Source organism: Camelina sativa, chromosome 4 (assembly GCF_030686135.1).
Source record: "Camelina sativa cultivar CO46 ecotype springtype chromosome 4, ASM3068613v1".
Taxonomy (NCBI): domain Eukaryota; kingdom Viridiplantae; phylum Streptophyta; class Magnoliopsida; order Brassicales; family Brassicaceae; genus Camelina; species Camelina sativa.
This window is the reverse complement of record NC_141883.1, coordinates 24,899,102-24,912,951: the sequence shown is the minus strand read 5'-3', so window position 1 is coordinate 24,912,951 and position 13,850 is coordinate 24,899,102. Positions and strand designations below refer to the sequence as shown.

General features: G+C 39.6%; 5 protein-coding genes across 9 annotated transcripts; 3 read left to right on the top strand and 2 right to left on the bottom strand.

Annotated features, from left to right (window-relative positions):
• Positions 1-247: 247 nt before the first annotated feature.
• On the bottom strand, positions 248-3,439 carry LOC104781581 (uncharacterized). Its single transcript, XM_010506295.3, has 6 exons — positions 3,272-3,439; positions 1,411-2,901; positions 1,263-1,338; positions 766-1,163; positions 578-676; positions 248-481 (listed from the first exon to the last, which is right to left on the bottom strand). Exons 2-6 carry the CDS (start codon positions 2,824-2,826, stop codon positions 347-349), a joined length of 2,124 nt encoding a protein of 707 aa, XP_010504597.1. The 5' UTR covers positions 2,827-2,901; positions 3,272-3,439; the 3' UTR covers positions 248-346.
• A 157-nt stretch (positions 3,440-3,596) lies between these two features.
• On the top strand, positions 3,597-6,945 carry LOC104781580 (UBP1-associated protein 2A). Of its 2 annotated transcripts, XR_766917.3 has the most exons (3): positions 3,603-5,250; positions 5,956-6,659; positions 6,755-6,945. XR_766917.3 is itself a non-coding variant. In XM_010506294.3 (2 exons), the coding sequence occupies exon 1, from the start codon at positions 3,765-3,767 to the stop codon at positions 5,220-5,222; it is 1,458 nt and encodes a 485-aa protein (XP_010504596.1). In that variant the 5' UTR covers positions 3,597-3,764; the 3' UTR covers positions 5,223-5,250; positions 5,460-5,798. The 2 variants fall into 2 exon arrangements, 1 of the variants encoding a protein (XP_010504596.1); XM_010506294.3 differs by lacking the exons at positions 5,956-6,659; positions 6,755-6,945 and adding an exon at positions 5,460-5,798 and having other exon boundaries at positions 3,597-5,250.
• A 395-nt stretch (positions 6,946-7,340) lies between these two features.
• Positions 7,341-9,651, top strand: LOC104781579 (ABSCISIC ACID-INSENSITIVE 5-like protein 2). Of its 3 annotated transcripts, XM_087510654.1 has the most exons (4): positions 7,341-7,906; positions 8,112-8,811; positions 8,926-8,997; positions 9,398-9,651. In XM_087510654.1, exons 2-4 carry the CDS (start codon positions 8,188-8,190, stop codon positions 9,476-9,478), a joined length of 777 nt encoding a protein of 258 aa, XP_087366780.1. In that variant the 5' UTR covers positions 7,341-7,906; positions 8,112-8,187; the 3' UTR covers positions 9,479-9,651. The 3 variants fall into 3 exon arrangements, with proteins under 3 accessions (XP_087366780.1, XP_010504594.1, XP_087366779.1); XM_010506292.3 differs by having other exon boundaries at positions 7,431-8,811; XM_087510653.1 differs by having other exon boundaries at positions 7,438-8,997.
• Positions 9,652-9,657: 6 nt separating this feature from the next.
• Positions 9,658-11,622, bottom strand: LOC104781577 (L-2-hydroxyglutarate dehydrogenase, mitochondrial). Its single transcript, XM_010506288.3, has 5 exons — positions 11,208-11,622; positions 10,839-11,120; positions 10,304-10,719; positions 10,053-10,212; positions 9,658-9,951 (listed from the first exon to the last, which is right to left on the bottom strand). The coding sequence occupies exons 1-5, from the start codon at positions 11,493-11,495 to the stop codon at positions 9,838-9,840; spliced, it is 1,260 nt and encodes a 419-aa protein (XP_010504590.1). The 5' UTR covers positions 11,496-11,622; the 3' UTR covers positions 9,658-9,837.
• Positions 11,554-13,694, top strand: LOC104781578 (uncharacterized). 2 transcript variants are annotated; one of them, XM_019244827.2, is made up of 4 exons: positions 11,554-11,677; positions 12,157-12,375; positions 12,727-13,134; positions 13,239-13,694. In XM_019244827.2, exons 2-4 carry the CDS (start codon positions 12,212-12,214, stop codon positions 13,243-13,245), a joined length of 579 nt encoding a protein of 192 aa, XP_019100372.2. In that variant the 5' UTR covers positions 11,554-11,677; positions 12,157-12,211; the 3' UTR covers positions 13,246-13,694. The 2 variants fall into 2 exon arrangements, with proteins under 2 accessions (XP_019100372.2, XP_010504591.2); XM_010506289.3 differs by having other exon boundaries at positions 11,647-11,922.
• Positions 13,695-13,850: the final 156 nt, after the last annotated feature.

Here is a 13,850-nt window from a genome sequence, read left to right as displayed (position 1 = left end):
CCTCATCATTCAACGTCTTTGTTCAATCTTCAACTTTCTTTACAATGTTTTGTTTTGGCTTCAACAACCTTATTCGTCATCTCCATGTTTATGATATGTATTCCGAATTTCGAAAGCTTTTAGGTACGTTATTGTACACTCTTTCACATGTGGTTATTTTCTGTTAATCATCAGACCAATCTTGACAAGATTGGTTAAAGCTGTTGCAATAAATGTTGTTATGCGAAAACTAAGTAAAGTCATCTTGTTTTTGGACTAAAATGGTCTTTATCTCTCGTCAAATCTCAAGACAATGTAAATGTACAAATGGTGTGGAGAGTTTTTACATTACTTTTACAGACTTTGTTCATGATTCATATTCCAAATCAATCTCAAAAACCTTGACTTGGCAAAGATCTCCCCCTGCATCATCTGCAAATCTTATCTTCTTTTTCTTCTGAACAATGTTTTCAGTAGCTGGAGATTCTTCTTTGACCATACCCTGTGAAAGAAGGGAATGGAGAAGACTTCAGAGATTAAAAGAAGACAAAAATCTCTTGGTCGTGTTTGTGGCTGTTAAGATTGTTAAATATATTACCATGAGTTTGCAAAACCGTTTACAGTCACGCTCTATCATCGACATCCATTTCTTGCAGCCCTCTTCAGTTTTTTCTGCATTTCCAATCAATGTTCTCACCTGAAAAGAGAAAACCAACATTGAAGTTTAATAAGTCCGTATTAGTCATTGAAAACCAATTGTCAATTGCTTATAATAGACAAAAGTACCTCATCTAAGTTACAGTCAGAAATGTTGGAGGTGTTGCTTTCACCTAAAAGACACCTCTTTGTAACTTTTCTCATCGATTTCAACTCTTTTGTGAGCCTAGCCGCAACACATTGGAAATCACGCATTTGCCCTTGCGAGAAGTCAATAGCTTTCTGTGAGCATCCTTGTATAGAAGTGCACCCAGTGCTAAAAGGTTGTGCTTTTGCTGCTTGAGCAACTCGACGTGGAAACTTCTGTGTGGTTTTTTGATACTTCGTTTGCCGAGTAGTATTATTTGCTTTTTGAATGGCCTGCTTTGAGCTTGGAATGATTTCCACTCTGTCGATGTTATCCAGCCCTTGAGCCTTGAGGATCCTATGCGAGTTTTGGCTACTGAAAAAGAGTTTCCCTATGGATTCTGGATTATAGTTTGTAACATGGATGAGAATCTGAAGTGTTACAATGCAAAAAAAAAAAAAGCATACAAAAGACCTCAATTTTTTTTTCATTGACTTACTTTTACTCCTTTTCTCAGGTGAATCGGGATGCTCCATTGCCTTGCGAAGTTTTGCTTGAGAGGTAGGAGATAAAGCCTGAAAACCAAAATGTGTTTAATGAGTAACTGCATTAAGAATAGATTATGGTTTGAGATGCAGAGAACAAACCTTTCTCCCTGAGAGTAGTTTTTCTGGTTGGTGGTGTGGCTGTTGTTGCTGGATGCTCTCAGTCTCAGCAACTTTTTGAACCTCGTCAGGCTCCTTATAGAGTGGTGATAGTTTGTAGTCTCCTGCTTCATCTTGATGCTTGGAGTATAAAGATTGTTGTGATCTTTCTGGCAAATATTCTTCTTCTATTGCAATTGTGTTTTCATCAGGAACCACTTGCAAATTCTCCAATGAATTACAATAGTTGGTCAGCTGGAGAATAACAGTTGCTTCAGGGAAATCATCCTTACTAATGTCTTCAGTTTCCCACTCAATCTCGGCATTTTCTACACCAAAATTAATGATGGGGGAACCAGGGTAATCAATAGCAAGTATTTCTGGAGCTTCTATCTTCACAATCTCCAAACCAGTTACGCTCATGTCTACGTTAGGCTTTAAATAATTGTTCTCCTCATCCTCTTCAACTTCTTCTTCGCAATCCGAGCTTTCGTAGGAAGAAATGAGGCTTTGGACACAACCAATGTTCTCAGATTCTGAATCTTGTGCAACATCCAGTTCCATCTCCTCTTCAGACGCACTACTGTACAAAACAATTTGCTTATCCTCAAAAGCAAGACAGCATTGCGCTTTCCTAGTATCGTTAAACTCGTCTGATGCATCTTCAAAAGCTTCCTCCACCGGCTTTATAGTTACGGGATCTTCAATGGCTACCATTCCGGATACATTCGCCTCTGCAATGCAACATGGAACCAGCCTCATGTCCCTGGACGAATCGAGCATTATCTCTTCCACCAACACCGTATTTGTATAAGATCCTGACTCTTTGCTACAATCTAGTAAAGGATCAGCAGGATTCAACTCCATGGCTTCAGAAACTGAATAGCTATCATCCCAAGCTTCAGACTTCACATGAAAGAACACAGGCAAATCAACAACTTTTTCCACAGATGGAGAGGCAGTAGAAACACACTTTGCTTTCCGCTCCTGTATTCTCTTTCTTTTCTTGGAGAATTTCGTATCCCAACTGCTAAGAGGCTCCTCAATATCACACCCTTCATCTTGAGTCAAGTACTCTTTTTTAACTTGAACGTTTGACGCTGTCTCAACATCTCTCCTGTTCCGAATCTTCTCCAGAGTTATCATGCTAAAATCTTCAGAATCAGCTTTCTTATTCACCTCAGCACCAAACAAACCTTGTGTAATGTCAGAAATATTCTCCAAATCCCTGACTACTGTTGGAACTAACTCATCAACTTTACTGTTTTCCAGATTGTATATATCAACCAGCTGCCTAAACCTGAGCTTTGGTTTCCTTCTTCCATCCGTATTCATCACTATTTTGATCGATCCTCCTTTAATAGCCCGGATATAATGCAATTGAGAGTTCAATTGGGTTCGACTTCTTAACTCAACCATAGGAACTAACAGATGAATACACTACCTAACAACTGACTAATTAAGCTCTAAACCTCCGGTAATCAAGCTCCTGAACTGGAACAAACAAAGAAATCGTCAGTAAAGGATACTGCTAACAACAATAACCAGAGTGCATGTAATGATAATCACTACAAAACACAAAAGTGGTGCCCAAAATAATTACACAACAGTGTTTTTTTTGTTTTTTGTTTGTAACAGTTTATTCAATGTAACAACAAATCGAAACCAAAATTCAAATTCATGGGCACGCGCAAAAAAAAAAAGCCTAATTCGCCAAATCAAAATCTCGTAGCTGCATCAATTTAAAGAATGGGAAAGAACAGAGCTGGATAAAAGTATGAAACATTGAATCTAGACATATACAATCTCTCTATCAAGATGAATTAAATCTCGAGATAGCGAAATATGAACATTTTGAATTTACCTTAAACCTTAATCGACGCTTAATTAGATTTTGAGAAGGAATAAAATGAGAATTCGAATCCTGGGGTTTCAAAATTGTGGATCTAGGGTTTACCTAAGATATATATATAAAAAAAAAAAACGTAGAAGAAGACAGATGTAAGAAAATAGATGACTGATTGACTCCTTTAAGAGGAGCGGTCACTTCTCGCGGGAAATACATGGCGGGACGTTTATTCTTTTTAACTTTTTCGTAAATGGGTCATTTCGAATCTAAAGCCCAATAATCATAAATGGGCCTTCATAGGGGTATATGTGTAAATTAACTGAAGCTAAGAAAGAACTTTGAGGTTAATAATATATACGTCAAGCGGCGTATTTTAGATAAGGAGGTGGAATAAGAATAATATCAGCTTTTTGGAGAAGAAACCAAATCTCACAAAAATAATAATTCGAAACCCTAAAACTTCCATTAGACTTTGGTGAGGGAGGGACCTTTTTAATAAGCCTTGCTAATGTCCGGCATGACAAAGAAGAGAAAGCTTGAAGATGAATCTAGCGATGCGGCTGAACCGTCTCAGAAGCTGAAGCAGACGACGGAGGAGGAGGGTGAGCAGCAGCTTGTAATTAAAAAAGAAGATAATCAAGCTGAGGTCGAAGAAGTTGAATACGAGGAAGTAGAGGAAGAGCACGAAGAAGAAGTTGATGATGATGATGAGGATGATGACGACGAAGAAGACGATGGGGATAAGAATAATCAGATGGAGGTGGCGGCGACGACGTCTGGATCTGGGAATCAAAATGATGATAACGACGATGAGCCGATTCAAGATCTGTTGGAACCATTTTCGAAAGAACAGCTTTTGAGTCTTCTTAAAGAAGCGGCGGATAAGCATGTTGGTGTAGCGAATCGAATCAGGGAAGTAGCTGATGAGGATCCTGTTCATCGGAAGATCTTCGTTCACGGTCTTGGTTGGGATACCAAAACAGAGACGCTTATCGAAGCTTTTAAGCAGTACGGTGAGATTGAAGACTGCAAGGCTGTTTTCGATAAGGTCTCTGGCAAATCTAAAGGTTATGGCTTTATCCTCTACAAGTCTCGTTCAGGTGCTCGCAACGCACTTAAACAGCCTCAGAAGAAGATTGGTAGTCGTATGACGGCTTGTCAGTTGGCTTCTAAAGGACCTGTCTTTGGTGGAGCTCCTTTAGCTGCTGCTGCAGCTGTCTCAGCACCTGCTCAGCATTCGAACTCCGAGCACACGCAGAAGAAGATTTATGTTAGTAATGTTGGAGCGGAGCTTGATCCACATAAACTGCTTGCGTTTTTCTCGAAGTTTGGAGAGATTGAAGAAGGTCCGTTGGGTCTTGATAAGTTTACTGGGAGACCTAAAGGTTTCTGCCTCTTTGTTTACAAGTCTGCTGAAAGCGCCAAGAGGGCTTTGGAGGAGCCACACAAGACTTTTGAAGGCAGCGTCTTGCATTGCCAGAAAGCAATCGATGGTCCCAAACTGGGAAAGCAGCAGCAGCAGCATCACCATAACCCACACAGCCACAACAATCCTCGGTACCAAAGAAATGATAACAATGGTTACGGTACACCTGGAGGTCATGGACATCTTATGGCTAGTAACCAAGCTGCAATGGGTGGTCCAGCAGCGCAGATGCTAAACCCGGCCATTGGACAGGCCTTGACAGCAAACTTGACAGCTTTGCTGGCATCACAGGCTTATAATCCGGCTATTGGACAGGCCTTTTTGGGGTCCTTGGGGGCAGCTACAGGCGTAAACCCAGTAAATGGAGCTGGAATGCCAACTGGTTATGCTACTCAAGCTATGGCACCAGGGACAATTCCTGGGTACGGTACACCAACTGGTTTGCAAGGTGGCTATCAGACTCCGCAACCTGGTCAAGGCGGTACAGGCAGAGGGCAACATAGTGTCGGGCCATACGGTGGTCCTTACATGGGCCACTAGATGTATGATGTATCATGTATTCACTCAGGTAGAGCAATGAAATTTCCCCTCTTTGTTTGTTTTTATTGTCTTTCTTCAGTATAGATAAGTGATCTGCAACTGACGTACTAATGTCTAAAGACAAGAACTTGTTGTGTCCTGACCCCACATGGTTTTGGTTTCATCGGAGTTTTTGGGGATTTTTCAGTAGTTGTTACAGCTTCTTGCTTCTCTTATTTACTTAAACTCATTGTGCAGATATCAGAAATCAGTGTTTTAAAATTGGCCTGGTGATTCTTCTGAAGTTTATAAGGAGCTGATGCAAATGAAGTCTTTATGAAACGTTACTCTTTACTTTGGTCGCTCTTAAGGCCAGACTCATAAAACCTTTTAAGGAGTTTTTAGTTTTCGTCTACTTGTTTTTTACCCCAACTCTCTTTATGATATTCCTTAAAAAAAAACATTGTACTAGTATTTTCAGTGTTTATGTCTCTATTTTTCAGTTTTCTGAACATCCCCCTAGAACTTTCATTTGTAAAACTAAAAAAACGCAACTTACGCACGGTTCTTGCTTATCGAATTCTAGTGTTTCCAAAATAGTGTTTTTTCCATCTCTCTGTTTCATGATTTTATGGTTTTCTTTTCTGCCTGTAGTATGTATTGCATATTTTGTAATATGTTTTAAGTGATCTTGATTTGCTTTATGTATCATCCTGATTTTTTATGTTTGTTCAATCCTTTATTTCTTCTGCAGGTAGTGTGACTGCCGGTTGAACAGCCAGCTTATATAACTAACAATTTTTCTATCAAAACATAGTCTAATCTCAATTTATATGGTTTCTAAAATGACTCAAAACTTGTGGGAATTTTAAAAACCAGCAAGAGCTTTCATTGGAGTTTTTTGCTTTTCAATGTCAACTTTCAAAGTTTTTACAGTGACCTTTTCAAGTTAGCACTTTGTTTCCAAACTTTGTTTCCAAACTTTGTTGGCCACTGAATTACCAAGTTGTAGACTACTTGAAACAGTCAAACTTGGCAGGAAGTGGTGCAAGCTTCTGAAAGTCACAGCTGAGGAATGATCTGTGTGGTGGGCAATTACACAATACTTGAAAAGTGGAAGCTTTCGAATAGTGTTTCTCGACAACAGGTGAACTTGTTGGTTTCCTGCTGTTAAGTCTTTGAATCTTTGCAACCCGCTTCGGTTAATGGGTAAGTTCAAAAGTCTTTAAAGAGTATCTTCTATGGCTATCCACAATGTTCTTCCAGTTGAAGAGTGGTAAGTAATCAAAAGTGTTAAAAGTATATCCCTCAGCACGAGTCTCTTGCCTGTATATGTTCCTGCTTAATTGTCCTATCACCTCTTTGGAGTGTTAAAAGTTGGTTTTGGTCTAGAAAGTATGTGTATCTTCAGGTTCTTATCCACAAGCTTCAGGGTTAAACAGAAAGCGACATGACAAGGTGATTCATTATATTTCCTTGATATATTAGAGGCGTGGATGCATAAAGTTTGTTGGTGATCATCACTTTTGAGTTTTTTTTTTGGAGAACTGCAGTTCCAAAGATTTAGTTATGATGAGAAGAGAAGGAGAGGCTGAAGTGGAAGTGGGAAGTAAGTAGTAGAGTTCTGTGTTTTTTTTTTTTTTATCTCATGTCATAATCTCTCAATTGTTATGTCAAGTTTCTTAGAAACCCAAACTGAGATTGGAAAAGAAAAAGTATAAATAGAGGTTTCGAGTTTGCAGAATTATGGTTTAATGCACAATAACCTCTATTACCGTTTAAATCAAAAGCTATAGTGATGAGGATTCGTATTCAGAGCGTTATTAATCAGAGAATCCCGAGAACGTAAACATGTATTGTTATTTGTTTCCATTACAAAAAAGTTGGATAACCCAATCTACTCCCAAGATTGGACATTTTGGTCATACATTTATTTTAACCAAACCTTGCAACCAACGTATCGATATGCACATAGAAAGCTAATTTGATCGAAGAAGGGTCTTGGAGCACATGTAAGTGTTTATTCCCATGGAATAAACTCGATATCTACCTTCATTAAAGTAATCACTAATCACAATTATTAAACAAACAAATCTCTCTCATTCGTATTTTGATCGAAAGTTTCTAGAGACCATTTTTGGGGGAGAGGATGGGCATTGGCCACAGTATCTGAGTGTCACTTTCTCAATCAAAAGGTTTTCTCTCTCTTCTTCTTTTTCTTACATCTCCTGCGCGAAACTAAACGAGAAATTAAGAGAGAGAGAGACACACACAGACACAGAGTTTAGGTTTTGCAATATGTAAATCTCTCTCTCTGCACTTATATCATAGTTTCGTTTCTCTTTCAAGACATAAACACCCAAACTTTGCCTTGTTCTAGATCTGGTCTTTATTTATAAAGCTCCACTTTTTCTCAAAGTTTGATGCTTTTTTCTTTTTTTTTGCTGAAGTTTTTGATTTCTCCGTCTTCGAAAAAAAACTCTTATCTCGCAAAAGCGTTTTGATTCTCCTTGTGTTGAGAGATTTCCATGTCTAGTATCTGCATTTGATTGCCTTCGATGCTGCATGCAATTCCCAAGACTCTTTCAGATTGCTACAACGCTGTGAATTCGTCTTCTTCTCGGCCATTTCTTTCCGATTTGATATCTGGGTTTTCTTGTTTTCGTCTCTCTGCTGCATGTTTGGCCACTCGACCTTAGAAAAAGGTTACTTTCGCCTCCGATTTGATGAATTCTTCGTGGTCTACAACATTTCTGGGTTGTTGAGATTAGGGTTTCTGATTTTGTGGGCTCAGAATTGTGTTTTTTTTTATCTCAATCTGTCTTGTTTTTCTTTTTCTTTTTCTACTACATAACTTATGGATTCTCAAAGGGGTATTGTTGAAGAAGCTAAATCTCAGTCCTTGAATAGGCAAGGCTCTCTCTACAGCTTAACACTTGATGAAGTTCAAAACCACTTGGGGAGTTCTGGTAAAGCATTGGGAAGTATGAATCTGGATGAGTTGCTTAAGAGTGTCTGTTCTGTTGAAGCTAATCAGCCATCTTCCATGGCTTTGAATGGAGCGGCAACAGCTCAAGAGGGTCTTTCTCGGCAGGGGAGTTTGACTTTACCACGGGATCTTAGCAAAAAGACTGTTGATGAGGTCTGGAAAGACATTCAGCAGAACAAGAATGGAGGTAATGGTCATGAGAGGAGAGATAAGCAGCCTACGCTTGGTGAAATGACGCTTGAAGACTTGTTGTTGAAAGCTGGAGTTGTGACTGAGACGATCCCTGGTTCGAACCATGATGGTCCTGGTGTTCCTGTTGGCGGTGGTGGTAGTGCTGGTTCAGGTGCTGGTTTAGGGCAAAACATTACTCAAGTTGGCCCATGGGTTCAATATCATCAGCTCCCATCAATGCCACAGCCTCAAACATTTATGCCTTATCCGGTTTCAGATATGCAAGCAATGGTGTCGCAGTCTTCTTTGATGGGTGGTTTGTCAGATACACAAACTCCAGGAAGGAAGAGGGTAGCTTCAGGAGAAGTTGTAGAGAAGACTGTAGAGAGGAGGCAGAAGAGAATGATAAAGAATAGAGAGTCTGCTGCTCGTTCCCGAGCTAGGAAGCAGGTGAGGAACAACTTCTGTAATTCCCAAGTTGTTGTTGTTGTTGTTATTAGTCTTGTCAAGTCATGCTCATTTTCTTTTGCTCTTTGTGTTCCAACGTTGGATATTGATGAACAGGCTTACACTCATGAGCTAGAGATCAAAGTTTCACGGTTAGAAGAAGAAAACGAAAGACTCAGGAAGCAAAAGGTAATGCATTGGAGGGTTATCTCCGTTTTATTGATCAAGTTTGTGATCATTAATTAGTTCTGGATATTAGAGGCAATGATAGATGACAGAAGATGTAATTAAGTATAGAATATTGTACACGCATAGTAGACAATAGAGGATAGAAATGTAACCGCGGACAGTTGTAAAGATGAATAGGCTTAGACCCAATCTCTAAAAGGTTAAGTCTTTGTTGTTCCATTGCTTCTTGTAAGAGTTGTTTGGCTCATTAGGAAGAACATATTATATAAGAGACAGAGTCAGTCTTCTTTTTCTAGGAACAAAGTTGCATTTGCCGGTTTGTTTTCGCCTTGAACTTCATGTTCGCAGATTTTGTCTGTGTCTATCTGTGGCCATAGCTTATCCTTAGATTTCTGTGCAGGAGGTGGAGAGGATCCTGCCAAGTGCACCACCGCCTGATCCCAAGCGGCAGCTCCGACGAACAAGCTCAGCTCCTTTCTGATCTCAAAACTCTTTTCTTTTTGTCTTGTGTCGGTTCCCTTATAAAAAAAAAAGAGAGGAAAACAGCTTTGTTTCTTTGTACATTCCGTAGACTTTCTTGACTTGGAGCAATTCTGTTAACTTTCTTTGAAACATTGTCTCGAGTTATTTTAGTAGCAGCAGCGATCATTTTCATGAGTCTGGTTCAAATTCGGAGATTGAATAGAAGAAAACTTGAGTTTACAACATTTGAATACAAAACGTGAAGAGTTATAGACAAAGTCTGTAAATGGATCATCTTCCTACGGAAAAACTGTATAAACAAGGCTTCTTCTTGTGGCCTTGTGGCTTTGTTCACATGTGGAGACATTTATCTCAAATTCATCTCGAGAACTTGTTTGCTATATGTTCTGCAATAGCCAAGCTTGAAGTTAAACCAGGTGATTCGATGCCAAAGAGATTAACAAGACCAGGAACTCCATGAGTCTCCTCTCCCTGCGTTGAGAACAAAGAAGAAACTTAAGATAACAAACCTGAAGAAGCCATAGAAACTAATGTTTGTGTTATGTGTCTGATGCTTCTTAACAAAATATTACCTGTATAACAAAATCTGTGGGAGGCTGTTTAGGTCCAGAAAGCTTAGGACGGATGCCTGAATAACCAGGTTCCAATGATCCATCTTTGAGATCCGGATAATACTTTCTGATCTCAGGGTAGAATTTCTCCGCTCGGTGTGTCTTTACACGATAATCAAATCTGAATTTAAACAACATGAAGATCTTGAGTAAATTCAACATGGACAAGCTAGTAAGTAAGGAAAATTTCAGAAATAGATGCAAGTATTTACTTGTTGAGGAAGCTTGATTGATCGTCTGTGCATTCAATCCATTCTACATCAGGTCCAAACTTGACAAGTCCGTTCAAATCTAGAGTGACATGGACACCGAGACCTCCTTCCTCAGGTATAGGATATACAAGTTTATTGAAAGGCGGAGACTTTGTGCCTGATAGTGTAAAGTAGCATCCACGAGCATAGTGAGACGAAGGAACAAATCGATGATCCAAGCCCTGGAATCTCTTTGCCAAAGCTTGAGCACCTAATCCCGCAGAATTAACAACGAGATTAGGGATCAGCTCAAGCTGTGCTTCTCCCTCACACATTCCGGTTTCAGAAACAAACAAATGCATCTTCTTCTCTTCAACACGACCGTTCAAAACCACCGTGTTGTAGGAAAAAGTTGCGTGATTGTTCTCTGCTTCTCCCTGTAGTTAGAGTCTCAGGTTGTAGTTATCCCTGTAAACCATGAAATCAAAACTCCTTTCCTAATAAAGACACAACAACGAAGATCCTATAAAGAGCTGAGAGAAGTTTATTTCCGTACCACTAGAGATAACATGAAGGAATGTGTATCCAGAATCCCAGACTCAGGAGATAGCAATGCTTTAACACAACGAAGCTGTGGTTCCATTCTCATTGCATCAAAACCTTCCAACATCCTTAGACCCGAGACTCCATTCAGAGTTCCAAGATGCATCAATAGATCCAACTTTGGTATCTCAGAGGATCCCGTAGCAACGATAAGCTTACCAATCTTCTTATGAGGGATTTCATATTCTGAGCAGTACCTATACAACAGTTCTCTCCCTCTTACACAAAACTTGGCCTGATAGAAAAATCCAACAAAGTTCACTTATGTAACATACCAAAACTAATAAGGATTGATTCGATTCTTAAAAGAGAAAGGTTATACCTTTAGAGAGTTTGGTGGATAATAGATTCCGGCGTGGACGACCTCGCTGTTCCGGGAACTCGTGACGGTGCCAAACGATGAGGCGGCGTCGAGGATCAGCACTTCTCTGCCGCGGAGACTGAGCTCACGCGCAACCGCAAGACCCACGACTCCAGCACCGATCACGACGGCGTCAACTCTCTCTTTAGCTACCGTTTCAGCTACACCGCTTACTCCTCTTACGAATCTCCAGGTTGGTGTTGAAAGTCTCATCCATTTCCTCCTACCCAGATACGCAAGCATCTTCATTTCGATTTAGATTTGAAGTAAACCTTTAGTCTCCCAGCTCAGCTCAGCACCACATAAATAGAAATGGTATTACAGGCTTTGCAATTTTGTGTTTGGCATCCCCTCTCAAGCTGTACCATTTTTATTTGTTTGAAATTCTAAATAGAGCAGCAGAGTCAAGTTCTAATACGACGCCGTTTCAGGTCCTATGTGCTTCTTCTTCTTTGAGTTCTTCCTCTTCTTATATACTTTCTCCTTCACCCAACAGCTGGTTCCTTTTTATTTTTGTCAACTACTGCTTTTTTTTTTTCTTAAAATTGGTTTGATTCTTGTTCTTATATCAGTATCAGTTCGAAAGGATTGATTTTTTGGGCTTGATTTAGAGTAATGGGCGTGACGGAACTTGGAAATTTGGGGGAAATTAGGTTTTTCTTGAATTGTCTACAAGGTATTTGTGAAAATGTCTGATTGAATTATAAAACACCTTTCCAAATGCTGAGTGATCTGTGTGGTTCTTGAATCCAGTTTTTTGTTTCTTGTTTCTCCGTCTATTAGTTTTGACCTTACTCTCTTTGTTTATCAGCTTGTAGTTGAAGCTAATCACATTGGTTTTCTCAAGAGAAAGTTTTTTATGTAATGGATTGATTGTGAAATTGATATATGCTGAAACTTTGTGGTCTAGGTAGTAGCTACTACATATATTGGGTCAGAAGACCAACATTTCTGTTACCTGTTTCATGGGATTCGCCATCAGCGTCACATTACCTAACTGTGGAAGTAAGTTATTATTAAAGAGGAGTTTTAGAGACAAAGCACCTTTGTCTCTTGCCATTTGCTGGGAGTTTTGCTCTTTCTGTCATTGCCTTCATCCTGCACAGCCTCTGTTGGTCAGACATCAAAGGCAAGTTTCTAACTTCCCAAGCATCAATTTGTAGCTTAGAAGTTAGCATAGTTGTGTGGCTGAAAATACAATGAGTGTGATTAGAAATATTTCTTGCAATTCTCTGTATATTGTTTATGAAGGCAGAGACCATAACCAACCTGTAAAAGCAATGGTTATAGAGTAACAAGATACCTAAACCAATGGTTTTTTGTGCGTTATTGGACTTGGATGGAGTAGTGAAGTCCTTAGAACTCCAAGTATGCTTAGGCTTGTCAATTCTTGTGATATGTACTGTGTCTTAAAAGAAGATTATGTTGAACTCATGTTTCCAGTATCCAAGTTTTAGGAGGTGTCTTTTGCAATTTCCAGGAGGATGTCATGGACAACCATCAAAAGCTCGGTTGGTGGGGACAGATTCGATCCAGCATCCGGTTCTTCAAGTAATAGTAGCTCCAGAGGTCTACGGCTAATCAAGGCCATACAAGTTCTCAGAACTAAGCTTCTGGTGAAAATTCAGGAGATAAAGAAAGATCTGCCCAAGAAACTCTTCTTTCTCTTGGTGGGATTCTACTCTGCAACTGCTTTCTCTACATTTATAGGACAAACAGGAGACTGGGATGTTCTATCTGCTGGATTGGCTGTGCTTGTAGTTGAAGGCATTGGAGCTTTAATGTACAGAGCTTCTATTCCATTAATCAACAAGATGCGGAGCACAGTCACCATGTTTAATTATTGGAAGACCGGACTCGCCCTCGGACTGTTCCTAGACTCATTCAAGTATGTGAAGTTTAGACAAAAACAATCAACGGTTTTTATCTTTACGCTCTTGTGTTGGTGGTCCAGTTAATGAAAAGTGTGAAAACTCTTTTGGCTTGACACAGGTTTTAGCTCAGACCTCGTGAGCAACAAGAAAGACCGCTGGCAATGGAGAGTGATCAGCAAAATTTTGACAAGCTGTGTCTCCTTTATGCCTGGAATCAATACATGAGGGTTGTGCAGACTTAAACGCTCGTTGAAGACAAATCTCAGGTTTCAGCTTTTCAAATCACAAGCTAGAAGACAAGGGATCAGACCTTGGAACATACAAAAGCCGGTCACCAGCAAACAATACTCGAGACTTGTCTGTAAAGCCATGTAGTTGATTCTGAGTCGAAAAACTATTGCATTGCAGATCGAAAGGTTTATACTAGCATTGATTTCCTGAAACATCTTCCGTCCATTCTCTATGTTTTTTGAAGAAATTTCTAAAATTTCCACTTTTCATCTTCTATGTAATTTGCAGCCTAAACCTTGTTGATTAAGCTCTTGACGTTAACAAACATATGACTTTTAAACTCCCCAAATTTTGCATTAGAACACTTTTCCGGTTCTTCTCTGTGTTTACATAGTTCTGTAAACAATGTTAAAGAACATAACAGAGGCAGGGAAGCAGACAGAGAATGCGAGATCTTCTTAAACGCTGTACTAACCAATCCTTAAAAAAAAGGTTCAAA